At 33.8% G+C, this 16,779-nt stretch overlaps 1 protein-coding gene across 5 annotated transcripts in view; it reads left to right on the plus strand.

Moving 5' to 3' along the window:
• The window catches only part of evla (Enah/Vasp-like a), a 58,974-nt gene that overhangs the window by 1,352 nt on the left and 40,843 nt on the right, over window positions 1–16,779 (plus strand). For 4 of the 5 annotated variants that reach the window (XM_073827058.1, XM_073827061.1, XM_073827062.1 and 1 more), the window contains exon 1: window positions 5,928–6,121. The exons of the other annotated variant lie outside the window; for it this stretch is intronic. In XM_073827058.1, the coding sequence (XP_073683159.1) occupies window positions 6,099–6,121 (23 nt within the window). In that variant the 5' untranslated portion in view covers window positions 5,928–6,098. Of the gene's footprint in view, window positions 1–5,927; window positions 6,122–16,779 lie in introns of those variants that run through there. 5 annotated transcript variants of the gene reach the window in all.

The raw sequence follows: 16,779 nt of genomic DNA on the forward strand, positions 1-16,779 counted from the left end.
GGCGACAAGCGATTTTTTTAATGTGAATTATTTAATCATCTACATAACTAATAAGTTAAAAAGCAAATGTTTGAGATTGAAATACGTCTTCTCAGACTTAATTACAATTTGTAGACAAATCTGCCAATTAACGCTCCAGAAATAGCGTTTCACGTTGAGAATGACAACTACAATACACATGTGACCCTGGACTACAAAACCAGTAGTAAGGGCCAATCTGTAAGCTGAATAAATAAGCTTTACATTGATGTATATAGTTTGTTAGGACATGGCAATATTTAGTCGAGATACTGTTTAAAAATCTGGAATCAGTGTGCAAAAAAAAATCTAAATATTGAGAAAATCACCTTTAAAGTTGTCCAAATGAAGTTCTCAGCCATGCATATTACTAACTAATTGATATATTTATGGTCGAAAAATTAACAAAATGTCTTCACAGAACATGATCTTTACATAATATCTTAATGATTTTGGCATAAAAGAAAAATCGATCATTTTGACCCATGCATGTATTGTTGGCTATTGCTACAAATATACACATGCTACTTATGTTTTGTGGTGCAGGGTCACATATCAGCATCAGTTATTTTGTCTGCCGCTTTAAGTTTGCATGCTCTTTGGCAGTTGGAAAAATCATGAAAGGGATTTCAACCACATCGTTCTTCTACGTTATTAACAAATAGATGTGGTTTGGAGTTACAGCTATTATCGTTCTTGGTGTGAACGCATCATTAGTGTTTTCTTGACAAATAACAACAAAGCAGTCAACGACATATCAGTTCAATTGGTTCTTACATGAGGTTAGATTTAATATAAAAACATTGCTATTCCTTCAGAAACTCCAAACAATTAAATGCTAATAGGCTATATAGTCCGAGCTCAAATGCTATTTGCTCTAGCTATCCATCTTATTCTTTAACACAGACGCATGGGCGAGACTTCCAGTTCATTAACCACTACAGGCAGTAAATGGTAAAACTGTTCCCTTATGAAAATTAACCATGGTTTTACTACAAATAAAACCATTTTTTTAAACCATGGTAAAAACAAATTAACCGTGGTCTCGCTACAGTGACTATAGTTTAACCGTGGTATTTCTAGTAAAACTATGGCTATACAAGTGGTAATTAATGTGTCAATAAACCATGGTTAATTTTCGTAACTGTTCATAATTAAGATAATACATCAAAATGATATGGTAAGACACCAATTTGCAATATCAAACAGCAAAACAAGCTGTTTTGCACATCTGAAAACAGCTGGACGCGATAAGACCGGAAGCCACACCCATGCAATTTACAAATGGCCACGCCCACTCGTGCGCTGCTGCAGTTATTTTGTCTGCCGCTTTAAATTCTCGTGCTCTTTAAAGTTGGAAAAATGGTTCTGAAAGTGAACTATATTGCTCCTCTGTGTTGTTCATTGTTATAAATATGGTGTGGAGGTGTATAGCTAAGCATCCTAACGATTTTCCTGACAAACAACAACAAAGCAGATCGATCTTTTGAATGATCCTACATATTTCAGTTCATTCGGTTCTTAAACGAGATGTCTAGTTAGGATTCAAACTGTGACTCAAATAATTAAGAAATATAAATATTCCTGTTAAATGCTAATTTACAGTCCGCACTCAAATGTTACTGCATTTAAAATATGAAATATGAATCAGTTAATGGAAGCGAACTACAGCGATTCGTAAACCATTCATTTGAATCATTGATTCATTCTCTAACGATCCTTAGGACACGCCTAGAAATGGATCCCCAGAATGCTTTTTGAGTAGTCAGCTCATAAAATTTGGCACACGGCCACTGAAAGCTCTTTTATGAGTGAGCAGATTCTTCACCTGTTTTCTGTTCTGCTGACACCGGCGGATGGAGTCAGTGTTTGGGGTGTGTTCGCTTATTCCGTGTGCCGAGATGCGGAGCATTGATGCCGATGGCTGTGACAAGTTTAACTTAAAATGTCCTCGGGAATTAGCGTGACCACACACAGTATTTTATTTAAATGCTAAAGTGAATGAGCAGAACACGCACATGTCTCCACCCATGCAGTGAATATTCACTGGGTGTGTTCAGAATCAATCTGGTAATGAAGAATCTAGTTGTATTCATGCTTAGGTGTGATCTGGAAACAAATGCAAAAGCACATGAGCTCATCACTTTTGAAGAAAATGTTGAATGAGAACATATACATAACATAATATATATGTTTATAATTTGAGCAATTAATTCAATGGATTGTGCTAATTGTTGATTGGCCTTTTTAGTTAGATAAAGTATTACAGGGAATTTGATTGGTAAACGCAATTTGGTTTTGAATGATAAAAATGCTTTTTCTGCAGTTGATTTTAATCCCTTATTAGGAAATCACAAACTTGTGTGCATACCCTAGTAAAAAGTACTAGATTTAAAAAGCATTCATTTCATACTAAGCTAAGTATAGTTCAAGTCTATTAACATATTTACTGACACATTGCTCGAGGCTTACTGATATAAAAATTGTAATTGAACTTTATTTGGAGTACCACTTATGCACAGTTCACATTTCGTAACATTAAGCCTAAAATATGGTTTAATATCATTGTATGATCTTGCAATATACTTCCAATAGTTTAGCACAATCAAAGATAAATATATCTTCAGCACTGCTTCTGCACATTTAATGCAACATTAGTCGTTTCAATTGAGCAGACTTTAAGTATACCCGTTTAGTTTACACTCTTAAAAATACAGGTTATTTAAAAGGTTCTTCACAGCGATGCCATAGAACCATTTTTGATTCAAAGGTCTTTAAAGAGCCATCTCTTTCTTACCTTTTTTATAATCTGAAGAACCTTATTTCACCACAAAGAATCTTTTGTAAATCAGAAAGGTTCTTGAGATGTTAAAGGTTCTTTAGACAAAAAAGATTCTTCTATGGCATCGTGCAGCACCTTCATTTTTAAAATTGTACTAAAAGTACAATTGCAGGGTATTTTTATTCAGTGCATAATATGTAAATGTATTTGTAGTATTTTAAATCAGTTGTATGATTTTGTTTTTCACTAGGGTATGAGCGCCAAGCATAAAGAGTAGCCTGTATCATCATGAACACCTACATAAGTTTGTGCATTTATTCCAGCCTCTCTAAGGTCGTTTGCATGTGTCCGCTCCGCTTTCACTTTCCTTTATTCTCTCTCTGTCTGGACTAGAAGGAAGTCTTAAATTGTTCTGGACTGGGTTGCATTCTTGCCAGCGGGAAACTGAGGAACTGGTTCAGTGGAATGATTTATTCAACCCTTGACTCTCTGAGCAAAAGTCTTTACTTCACAATGTAGGCTATTTTTAGCAGGAGTGCTCCAATATGGTAAGGTTTAAGCATTCACTCCCATGTTGGCAGGAAGCAGGGAGTGTTTATACAATAGGTTTGAGATCAGTTGATTATGTTAATGGTCCAGCCACTGAGACACATGGATTGTGTTTGTTGACATGCGTTAAGAGTTCATTTGTGTCAACAGAAGATCCTGTTTTTGTGTAAACATCTAAATGTTACACATGCTGGTAGTGCTAGTTGTCAGTTATGCTCAATTTGATCGCTGTTATTATCAGTGAGGATGTTTTGTCACTTTTTGACTTGTCAAGCTAAAGCAAACGAATTTTCTTTGTGTGTCCTCTTGCGCAATTTATCCGAGACCCCAAAGATGTATCAAATCCAGCTGTCATGATTCATTCCCTCGTTTCCGTGAACCGAGAGTCTCATCTGCCAGCACAAACACATTTTTACTACAGTGTGGCACTGCATTTTATTATTATTAGTTCTTAAAGGTGTCATTATGAGCTTTTGAAATATCTGTAAAAATAAATGGTGTTTTTAGAGTATGTAAATCCTGGAGGTTTTTAGTGTATGAGCACAGCCTCCAGATGAGAAGTTAAAACAATCCAGAGATACTGTGGCCATGAATTTAAAAAATGTGTTAATTCAGAACTTATTACTTTATTAGGGCCCTGTGGTTTCTGTGATGTGAAAAACGCAAATAAAATCGCTGGATACAGTCATAAAAATGTAATTTACTCTACAACGCAGAATATCAAAGAATTTGCCAAATTTTGAATGAATAAATCAGACTAGGCCAGTACACTTACAAAATGTGAATATTACGCCACAAAACTACTATTTAAATAGGAGTCCTCCTGTAAACTCACTGTTTTGTTTTCTACACACATACTGAAATGCATGTGATGTTCGTGGTGTTTTCAGTCTCTGTAACCTCAATATATGAGTAAAGGAACACAAAAACATGATCTTTAGAACTACAATACTCTGTGAGTCACTTCATGAGCATTTTACCTTTTTGAGAAAAACCTACTGTCATATCATACCCAAACGGAAACTTTAATGACTTCACAGCCACTAGACAAAATAAAAGTTTGGTTTAACTTGAAGAAATTGTGACAGAAATAAATGATTTAATGTAATGATAGTATTACTACTACTACTACTACTAATACAGTTATTATTAAAACATTATTATTTAAGAAGTATTTACCATAAAAATTATTTAACAGAATTTATTTACGAAAAAATGTAAATAGACAGTATTTCTGAAAATAGAAAATTATATATATATATTTTTTTTCATAAAATTAATTAATTAGAGGTGCTTTTGATTGTTAAAACTGAATGAAACCATTAAAATGGAATCCAGAAAGTTAATAAAAAAACTTGGTGAATATAAAAAAAAAAAAAAAAATATTTTGAAAAAAAAAAAAACATATTTTCATAAGGCCTTAAAAAGATTTGTTACATTTTTAATAAATTGCTGTTAAATTGTGTACGCTTCATGGTTGCAATTATTTAGACATGCTTTTGATTAATATTATTTTAATTTAACCATTAGAACAGAGTCTAAAATAAACAGAATCCCAAAAAAATGAAAACAGAAAAAAATGAATTTTGGAATAAATTCAGTGGACATCCATGCAAATTTTTATTTATTTATTTATATAATTTAATTAAATAATTACAAATTTACCCTTATGACTGGTTTTGCCATATACCATCAGTGTTTATGTACAGTATCTATATATAGGGCATATACATTTCTTTCTGATTATTTCTGTGCACATGGTTAAAGTGATAGCTCACCCAAAAATGAAAATTCTGTCATTAATTACTCACCCTCATGTTTCAAACACGTAAAACCTTCGTTCATCTTCAGAACTCAGATTAAGATATTTTTGATGAAATTTGAGAGCTTTCTGACCCTCCATAGACAGCAACGCAACTGACACATTCAAGCTCCAAAAACGGCGGACTGTCCCAGGAGAGAAGAAATCACTGAATAAAGTCATAATTTTAGTTTTCTTTGATGCCACTAATTTCACATGGACTATTTAAACAATGCCCTTACTACCTTTCTGGGTCTTGAACGTGTCAGTTGCATTGCTGTATATGCAGGTTCAAAAAGCTTTTGGATTTCACCAGAAAATATCTTAATTCGTGTTTTGAAGATGAACGAATGTCTTACGGGGTTTGGAACACGAGGGTGAGTAAACAATGACAGAATTTTCATTTGTGGGTGAACTTTCCCTTTAATTAAGCTCGTTGGACTAAAGTGAGTCATTTAACCTAAGCAAGACAAACATCGCTTTTTTTCCCAATGAATACCAACAGCCTTCCTGTTTCTTCTGGAAAGCTCCATGAATGAGCATATGTGTGTGTCTGAAGGATCATGTGGCTTTTTCTTGGCTGTATTATTTCTGTTGTGGAAAGAGACTCCTTTAAGGCACAGACCGCCTTCCAATCCTTTGAGTGGATAAGAATGGATGTGAGCAGGGCAAGGTGACTGGTCCATCTCTGTCACATGTTCTCTCTTTCTCTCTCTCTCTCTCTGGTTTTCTTCCTCTACCCTTCTTCACTCACACAAACTCGCTGTTCTTGCATTATTGTACATCAGAAATGAGTGCACTTTGTGTTTTACCTAGCTGAGACGATGAGGGATGAACTAGTAGGCATAGCTTTCTTTCATCCCCCCTCCTATTCCATGTTTTCTTTTCGTTTCATCCGGCTGTAAGGAATTTTCTTTCTCCTTGGTGTCTACGGAGCAACTTCCCGATATGTATTCTTTTGATGACTATAGGTAAGAATCTGTCCTGTTTTCCTTTGGGGATTACCGGACTTTAGGTTAAAAAAAAAAAAAAAAACTATGTTTACTTTACTTCATTGTGGTTTCGAACAATCTGAGTGGCTTTTACTGTGATTTTTTTCCCCACCAGCTGTTCCCTCAGTGGAATGAGCTTATTAATCTACAAAAACATGCTGGGGTTCAAAAGCTACGGCGCAGGACTCCCAAACCCACTTCATGTTTTACTGTTGAGTCATTTAGCATTTTGAGGCATTTTGAAAAAACACGGGTTTAAATAAGAAACTGGGACGCTGGGAGTTTTCAGTCTGCGTTTTATATTCTGCAAGACTGTTTTAGGGCAAGAGTGTACAGTAAACCACCTTAGCAGGAATACATTTGGATGTTGTGGATGTGCATGTGGAAGAGATGTTGAAACATGAGCCAGAATGTTTTGATATTTCTTAGCTTAATGCAGACTTAAAGCCAGAAAAGAAACAAGATAGTTAGGCACGGAAGTTTACAGGAAATGAGAATGTGATGTCCCACAACTGGGAAGAACTCCAGGCAGTCAACATCAGCCGCAGCCGTGTGCCATGTAGGGACAAAAGTGTGGTTGAGCCTCAATTTGGGAGTTTGCAGAGCCAGACTCTTTCACTAAAGCTTTTTATTTTCCTTCAAAAACTATTGACAGTGACAAGATGCCATATGCATGGTAACCAGTGAAGGCAAAGCAATCCTTAAATATTTGTTGAAAGCTAAACAGCTCCTTCATCTTTCTTTCTCCCTCAGGCCGTTTTCTTTCTATATTTGTCTTTTTAAAAGAGTGTAACCTAGTACAGGCCTATTTTTGCTTCTGATTGCTAGCACGCTTGTAATTCAAAGTATTACGAGGATTAGTTAAGAGTGTCCTGCACCTGGTATACAGTGACTAGAAAATGGGGGAAGGGTGTGAGCCACTTGCACACTTTTCTCATCACTTTTTCTCAATATCAAGATTTGATGTCTAGGCTTTTTCTAGTGAACTCTCTATTGTGTAAGATGTTTTGTCTGCGTTTAGTAGATGTCAGTTGTGATAAAACCCTGCAGGGGCTGTGTTCACCAAAATCTTAAGGGTAAAAGTTTTTCCATATTGTGGAAATTTACCAGCAACTCTTAAACTTTACGAGCGTGTCGCTTCTAATTTAAAGACTCGTAAATGTTTTATTTATGAGTAATTCACCAAACCTTTTTTTTTTAATACTGAAAGTAGCTCCAACTTAGCGGTTATCGGTCATAAAATTATTTTGATAATAGGTGCATATCTGTTACATAGTTTTTGGATTGTTCACAGTTACCAGTCCTTCAGAGTCCTGGAAAATGTATCTTTCCCATTATGTCCGTGTTCATTTTGTCTTCTAGGTTAATACAAAACAGAGTTTTCTATATCTCATACACACTGCTGCTCAAAAGTTTGGTGATCAGAAATTATAGACGTTTCTTATGCTCATCAAGGCTGCATTTATTTGATTAAAAATACAGAAAAAACTGCAATATTCTGAAATATTATTTCAATTTAAAATAACTGTTTTCTACATGAATATGTTTTAAAATGTAATTTATTTCTGTGATACAAAGATGAATTTTTAGCATCATTACTCCAGTTTTCAGCGTCACATGATGCTTCAGAAATCATTCTAATATGCTGATTATGAATATTGTTATCAATGTTGAAAAACAGAAAATTAATTATATTCACAGCAGCCCGTCAAATAGTTTGTTTTAACTTGAAGAAACTCTGACAGAAATATATTCCTTTGTGTAATGATAGTACTACTACTAATACAGTTATTATTAAAATGTTGCTATTTAAGGAATATTTAGCAGAAAAATTGTTTTCCAGAATTTATTTACCAGAAAAATGTATTTCTGAAAAATAAATAAATTATATATCTATATATAAAATAAAAATAATTATATATTTTTTTGTATAAAATGGATTAATTAAAGGTGCTTTTGATTATTGAAATTAATGGAACCATTCAGATGTAAACCAGAAAATTAATGGAAAACAGAATTTGGTAAAAATGAAAATAAAACTGAATTTGAGGGAAAAAGCAAAATGTATTTCATAGGGCCCTAAAAATATTACAGAAAAAAACTAATATTGTGAAATATTACTTCAATTCAAAATAACTGTTTTCTACGTGAATATATTTTAAAATGTATAAATCATTGTAATATTCTGATTTATTATCAATGTTGAAAACAGTTGTGCTGCTTAATATTTAGTTGGAACCTGTTTTTTTTTTTTTTCAAGGATTCTTTAACAAATAAAAAGTTGAAAAGAACAGCGTTTGTTTAAAATGTAAATCTTTTGTAACAATATAAACTGGCATCTAAAAGTTTCGGGTCAGAAAATAATAATACTTTTATTCACCAAGGATGTGTTAAATTGATAAAAAGTCATAGCAAAGACTTATATTGTTAGAAAAGATTTATTTTTTTTAATAAATGCTGTTATTTTTAACCTTTTTTTAATCAAGAATCCTGAAAAAAGAAACACTGGTTCCAAAAAAAAAAAAAAATCATTGATAATAACAGTAATTAATCAGCATATTAGAATGATTTCTGAAGGATCATGTGACACAGAAAACGGAATTAATGGCTGATAAAAATTCTGCTTTGCATCACAGGAATATTTTCAACTTTAAAATATATTATTATAGAACACCATTATTTTAAACTGTAATAATATTTCACAATATTCAATTTTCCTTCTATTTTTAATCACGTATATTTGATTTGATTGATCTGTGTCATTATTTAAAGTGAATGACTAGCTTCTATTGCAGAACCCTCTCACTTTGTCAGTTCTTTGAAAGCCACGCTTGTGTGAAGAAATGCTGACCTAAGTATGGTTAGTGTGGGCTCTGGTTTCTCTTTAAATGTGTCGCTGACAGCTTGGCTAATCGTCCTTTCTGTGACCTGCCGCATACATTTCTAATAAGAAGTAAATGTAAAGCTGTCATGCTTCTCTCATCAAATTCATTTGCTGTGTGTGAACTTCCTTTTTTTTGTAGCAAAAGCAAAATTTGTGTTTGTTTAATGTTTATTTAATAATCAACACTCAAGTCTATAACATCTAGAATAGTCTATAAACATTTATATTGCACAGTTTTTATGTCATCATTTAATGACATTTATGTTCCCACTTTATTATTGAAATATAAATATTTAAAGGTGGCTGTAATGATAACTTCATGACAGATATATTCAAACATACATTAAAGGGATAGTTCACCCAAAATAAAAAAAAATATCATTATTTGTGACCCTGGACCACAAAATCAGTCTCTAGTAGCACGGGTATATTTGTAGCAATAGCCAAAAATACATTGTGTGGGTCAAAACTATTCCAAAAATCATTAGGATATTAAGTAAAGATCACGTTCCATGAAGATATTTTGTACATTTCCTACCGTAAATATATCAAAACTTAATTTTTTATTAGTAGTAGGCATTGCTAAGAACTTCATTTGGACAACTTTAATGGTGATTTTCTCAATATTTAGATTTTTTGCACCCTCAGTTTTCTAGATTTTTTAAATAGTTGTATCTCAGCCAAATAGTTTCCTATCCTAACAAAAGCTTATTTATTCAGCTTTCAGATAATGTATAAATCTCAATTTCAAAAAATTTACCCTTATGACTGTTTTTTTTTTTTTTTTTGGTCCAGGGTCACATTTATGTCATTCCAAATCTGTATGAACACAAAAAAAGATATTTTGAAAAATGTAACCAAACAGTTGAAGCCATTGACTTCCATAATATGGAAAAAAGTGCTGTGGAAGTCGATGATAATATGAATAAAATTGATATGTAATATATGGCTTATATTTGGCATGAAGCTTAATGATTTTTTTCTAGCTGACTGAAGCCATTCAATGGTTTTTACATGAGGTAAAAGTGATGTCATGTAACATGCTTTACGACATTATTTGATGTTTTTTTATTGAAACTCACTGAGTAATCAGTGACAAACATACCCGAGTTGATGTCTTGTTTGAATTTTGTTATTTAACTGGAATAATTTGAAAGCTCTGATTTATTCATATCAGAAGTAAAGCGCAAAGCTTATTGTGATTATTAGATGGCAAATAATGTTTACTTAAAGGAGACCAATTATGCCTCTTTTTACAACATGTATTATAAGTCTCAGGTGTCCCCAGAATGTCTGTGACGTTTCAGCTCAAAAAACCTTTTGAAATAACTGTTTTGAGTGGAAGCATAAACTGTTTAAATGCAAATGTGCTGCTGCTGCTTCTTGTCGTTGTGATGAAACACAGTTGATTGACATGAGCGTCTTACCTTAGACCCGCCCACACCGAGCTGAAACAGTCCAAATATGGTCGCCATTGTGTGACTCAGGTGCAGAGGAAGACTCTAATTGAGCGATTGAGGTGTTCTGTTGTTGGATGTAATAATGAACATAGCAGCAGTCATTTACTCCCGACATCTGAGCCGCTTAAGAGGCAGAGGTTTAATGTTACTTTCGGTTTTAAAAGAAAAGTGTCGATCCCGATCTACATATGCGTCTATGTTCGTGTGAATCATTCGTGATGCAGCTTCACCCACAGCAGAAGTCAGTATAAGGGTTTTTTCATGCATCTTTGCAAATGGCCTTTCTTAATAATGTGCTTGTTGGCAAGTTTCGCAGATAAACACACCTAAACGTGGATAAATGCGGCTAAAGTAAACGTTACAGCTCGTAATTCCTCACTAGAGAGGGGCGGGGCGAGCAGAACTCATTTGCATTTAAAGGGCCCATGCGATAAAATGAGCTGATATTTTGCAGAGCTGACTTTGACAAGGTAAAAGGGTGTTTTTTTTTACACTTCTATTGAGAATTTTTAACCAAAGTAAATTAGAGACTTTTCATTAAGACCCTGAAGAATCATATGAACTTGTGGAAAATGGGCATCCGATGACCCCTTTGAAAACACACGAGTTACAAAAACAATCGGTTATGTCTGTGAAGGTAAACAGCTGGGAAGGTAATATTAACACTTGCAGAAAACAGCTTACCAAAACAAAGTTACTGGGTTGTCCTTTTTCACATTTTCTGGATTGGTAGATGCAAAGGGGACCCAATTATACCACTTACACATGGAAAAAGTCCGATTTTCAACTAAAAACACCATAGACTAGGCGGATCATCAAAATGAAGATTGAATAGAAAGGAGAAAACGATATTGTCACTGACACAGTCAGTCAAAATGCGCTATTGGAGAAGCACTAATTAAATGTCATCGTTTCAATCAATGATTTTCGACCCTCCAAAACATGATCTGAAACATTTCGGCCAATGATTTCAGCCGAATATTGTCAGTTGCCACACTACTTTTCAAATATATGCTGTCTTTGCTAGAAATAGTAAATGAAATGTGTGTGGGCAGTAGCATTAGGAAGCAGTGTCTCGTTTTCAATTCCTCTGTCACAGCTGGGTGGGGGGTTGGGCGTCATGAGGTAATCCCCCTCAGGGTTAGACAAAACAACACACATCCATAGTCAGGCCGTCCCCTTACAGGGGATGCTGTGATACCCGGGTGTTAGTTAGTGAGACCCTACTGTTGACCACTCACTAACTGTTGAACCTGCTTCTATTCCTTTCTTTTACTTTCTCTTTACTTTTTCACAATAGTTGAGGTCATACAAAGTTATGGATTGTCATTTGCAGCGTTTTTTTTTTTTTGAGGATATGATGGGATTATGACGTTTGAAAATGCTTATTTAATCTTGGAACAGCTCCCTAGATGATATAAAGCTCATTTGGTTGGAAGTACGCATCTGTTGTGTTGTACTACATCAGGTCTATTTTACTTACGTGTTTGAGATGAATTAAAGCAGGTTTGGTTAGAGGTCCAGAAGTGCAGTTCAGATCTGCTTTGTGGATGTGTTTGAGAGATGGATGCGCATTCTGTCCAGTTCTGCCTACCACAGAGCCACAGTGACTCTGGGCTTCATATGACTGGATGCAAAATCAGGTCAGTGTGATATCCTGTTCACATTAGCGAACCTAATGCAAGGTGTAAAAGCATTTACATTTTTGGAAAACATGTCTGAAGTGGTTTCTTTTGGCATTAATGTCATCATTGGGATACTGATTACTTATGTTTTTATGCTAGCATGAATATGTAATGAACTGAATAAAACCATTGTATGTATGTAGATGGATAGATACACCCTTGACCCCAAAAGTAGTTTTAAGTAGCACGGGTATATTTGTAGCAATAGCCAACAATACATTGTATGGGTCAAAGTTATCATTATATATACAGTACAGACCAAAAGTTTGGACACACCTTCTCATTCAAATGAACAACTTCAAAGGTGATTTTCTCAATATTTTGATTTTTGCACCCTCATATTACAGTTTTCCAAATAGTTGTATCTCAATTAAAAAAGTTGCTGGTTTTGTGGTCCAGGGTCGCATACACTACCAGTCAAAATTTTGGACACACTTCCCCATCAAAGAGAATGGGAAAGTGTGTCTAAAATATGACTGGTAATGTATATCAGGGTCAGAAATGTACTTTTTCAGTAAGGAAAATATTTGCTCCCGCGGAATTGATTTTCAGGTGCATTTTTTACATTTGTGAGGCCGATTTTTATACTCACCTTATTATTATAAAAATCATATATTGTCTTTTATGTCAAATACTTCAATTTACCCAATTACTTTAATCAATAATTACTTTAATTATTTTACTTTAATTCAATATTTTTATATTAACAACAGACTGTTTAATTTTTTTCTAAATTTTATAAAAAAAACCATGAGCTCATAGGGCATATATAATGAAAAATAGTAGATTATCGCTCTTTATATTGTAATAATGATCATTAATATCAATATAGAAAACTATATAAAACGTGATTCAGTGCTCACGAACCCGTCGAGAGAAGCCTCAACTCGATCAGAATGTCTGGAAATTACTGCTGGCTCAGATGTCTTTATAGTGTTTAAACATGAGATATAATTTGTTTTGGTTAAATCTGACATGCAGTCTTTGGTCTCATTAATCTATTTTTTGCTCCAGAGCAAATAGTTTTGGCAAAATCTCATAATGTTTATTAGGGATGTAACGGTATCAAAACTTCACGGAATGGCACGGTATGGTATTTATTGAACTTTTCAAAATTTTTCAATTTTAATAACAAAAAATTATTAAACCATGTAACCATGTTACTTTTTTTCGCAGTACTTTAGCCTACTTTGTGTAATAACGAAAAACATTCATTTCAGTGGAAAAATAAGTCCAAAACTCTCTATTTTAACATTTTGAACAATAGGGCTCTACAATCTTTTGCTTTTTTTTTTTTTTTTTAGAAATTCTTATGTGTTTTAATTTTTCTGATAATCAAATGAAAGCATAAACATTTATTTATTTTTAATCAAATGAAAAATAAACCCTTTTAATTTTTGGCAAACAAACAGAGGTTTACTGTTAAAATCAATACATGGAAGAAAAATTATATTTAGTTTAAAATGTTTAAATAATAATTGTAGTATTTTTTTTCTACAATTAAGTGGTTAATCTTGTTGTAATATTTATTTTTTATTATATATATATATATTGTTTTATGTAAATTATTTAAATAGGAATATATAAACACCTACATTATACTGTACAAAAGTAATACAAGACTAATGTTCTGTTTCATGTTAAACCGTACTTTTATTTTGACAGGTTGCCGTGAAGTTCTGTGTGTACAGTATGATGTGATGCTAGTTTTCTTAAATGAAACGGTAAAAGTGACACTCACAGCAGCTTTGTAAATTGAGTTTATCTGTTCATGTGAGATGCAAATGCTAAAAATTAGTGTTAGCGTCCCGTGTGCTTCAGTATATGCGTGCAGTAAAAAAAAAAAAAACGCGTCTCCACCATTCATACATTGCAAACGGAACATGCAGGATTCATACTAAAACGGTCTTTTTGCATATCAGTTTTCACAGACACTAGTCCATATCGCGATTTGAATTAAGTGACAGACCAACTTTTGATTTATTAATCCAAACATCAATGAAGTCCGTGGCATTCCGCGCTATAGTAAAATCCGTTTTTATGAATGGAGTCCTGCGTGTTTTGGCGGAAGAGACATTGTAAACACGTGACCATGTAGAGACAGAAATGACATGCCTTCGTGTAAATAAGATAAATAACATAAGGCAATTTAGTTTGTTTAATAAAAGAACAATGTATAGACCTGTTCTATAGGAAAGATAACCTTAATGACTTCTATTGTGATCTGGCGCTATATCGAAAATAAAATGAACTTGACGTTCAAGGGGGGCGGGCAACAGACCGCAAAGGATGATGGCCACGCCTGGGCTGATGGGAATTGTAGTTCCCGCTACCTCCCGTTCGCTCCATTCGCCTGAGCAAACTTTTCTAGAAGACCTATCGTTTTATCGAGTCATGCGACCACGGTAGTATCGAAAGAATTTGCTATTGCGGTACGACGGTATTTACAATACCGTTACATCCCTAATGTTTATGTAAATTCAATGTTGTATATCAGAGTGCTGCCTGTGTACTTTTGACTGAATTGTGTAACGACTTTTATGATGGCTGTTGTTGTTGTTTATTAAATATTATTAATAGTAATATTTAATAATAGTGTTTAGTATTGAGAAACAGTGTGTGCGTTCATGATGGTGATTTTAGTTCAATTGTTCCGCCATTAGATGACGACAAGACAGCAGTAAAGGTTTACATTGAAAAAATACAAATATTTTTAGTTTCAGCTTAACGCAACTAACAAATTCAAAATTCAAATTCAAATTTCATCAGAAATCACCCTTAACATATGAAAGGATATTAACAATACGACAAAGATATCGCTTTCCTCAGTGGACATTCAAACTAATGTTTTATTGTGAATACGAGATTGAGCTGAAGAATGAATGCTGTATCAGATGCCGGTAATCGCACTCGCTCAGACCATCTCTCTCTTATAATACTCTACTACTGTACACATAATACAATGAGCTTTTAATGCAGCAACTGAACGCTTCTTCATTACCAGTTCAAAAAAGATCCTTAGAATTAGTAGCTGATAATCTGTCAAACTGAGATTTGAATTTGTGGTGGAAGGAAGTAGTTCTGCACAAAAGACGGTTTTTAAAGACTCTCCGTTGTTGTTTCTTAGGTATTTACACACTCATGCCATCGTACTGTTGTATAAACGCAATTTCACACTTGTAGACGTGAGATATAGCTGTTCTACAAGTGTGATATTGCTCATGTATAATCATATTATGATTTATTATTTTGTATTTACAATGTTTAGACTTTCTTAAAATCAAAACCGCAACTCCTTTTGAGTTTCTTGCCACCAGTTGTTTCAGGCGCCACTGTTTCAAGCGATTGCAGAATTAATGATGCACACTGATAAATTATTATGAAGAGTTGTTTTATATGGAAAGTCTGTGAAGATGTTCTGTGAGGGCCCATGTTTAATTTATGTCATTATTAAAGAAAGAGATGCTTTAGGGGAGATGTTCGCTTTCGGTCCAGTGGCTCTCTTGAAAAGATGTGGTGAGTGTTTCTGTAGTACCTCCAGCAGTAAAACACAAGACATGCATCTGCTCTCAGCCTAAGCCTTATCTGGTGTTATTGAAAAGATTCTTTAGACATTATCTTCCTCTCAGTCAAAACCTCATATGTGACCCTGGACCACAAAACCAGTCTTAAGTCGCTGGGGTATATTTGTAGCAATAGCCAAAAATACATAGTATGGGTCAAAATTATTGATTTTTCTTTTATGCCAAAAATCATTAGGAAATTAAGTAAAGATCATGTTCCATTAAGATTTTTTGTAAAATTCCTACTATAAATATATCAAAATGTAATTTTTGATTAGTAATATGCATTGTTAAGAACTTAATTTGGACAACTTTAAAGGTGATTTTCTCAGTATTTAGATTTTTTTGCACCCTCAGATTCCAGATTTTCAAATAGATGTATCTCGGCCAAATATTGTCCCATCATAACAAACCATACATCAATAGAAAGCTTATTTATTGAGCTTTCATATGTTGTATACATCTCAGTTTTGTAAAATTTTACCTTATGACTGGTTTTGTGGTCCAGGGTCACATATGACAAAAAACGTTTGTGAAATTTGAAAGATTTAACTGATTATATATTCTTGAGAATGGTTGAATGTGAGCTTTTTTTTAAAGCGTGCAGCTTAGAGAATGACAGATAATGCCACAGTCAACGTTCAGGATAAATCTAGCATTATAAACCTAGCAACCCTGCCTGAAACATTCAGCTGAGCACTTAAGCACATTAATTCAGAGGCAAAAAAAGACACTAGGCTATCAGCACTGCTTTCTACCAATGTAGCTTTAGCCGAGCCTCTGTGTGTATGGATGTGGATTTTGGGGGAGGGTAAATTCAACATACAATATTGAAGTTAAGTGATGTGCTTTAGGAGCTGACACACATTTGTATTTGTAGTTCGTGGACACACAGCCAATGTTGCCGTTATTTTCAAATGTCACTGGATAAATCACATTTAACGTGCATTTAATAGTATCATGGCCCAGCAGCAATTTTTATAATGGGATAATTATCATAATGTTATTTATTCATGTTTTTATAATGATTTTTAATACTGTGGAA

This window comes from Garra rufa, chromosome 21 (genome assembly GCF_049309525.1).
Source record: "Garra rufa chromosome 21, GarRuf1.0, whole genome shotgun sequence".
Lineage (NCBI taxonomy): Eukaryota > Metazoa > Chordata > Actinopteri > Cypriniformes > Cyprinidae > Garra > Garra rufa.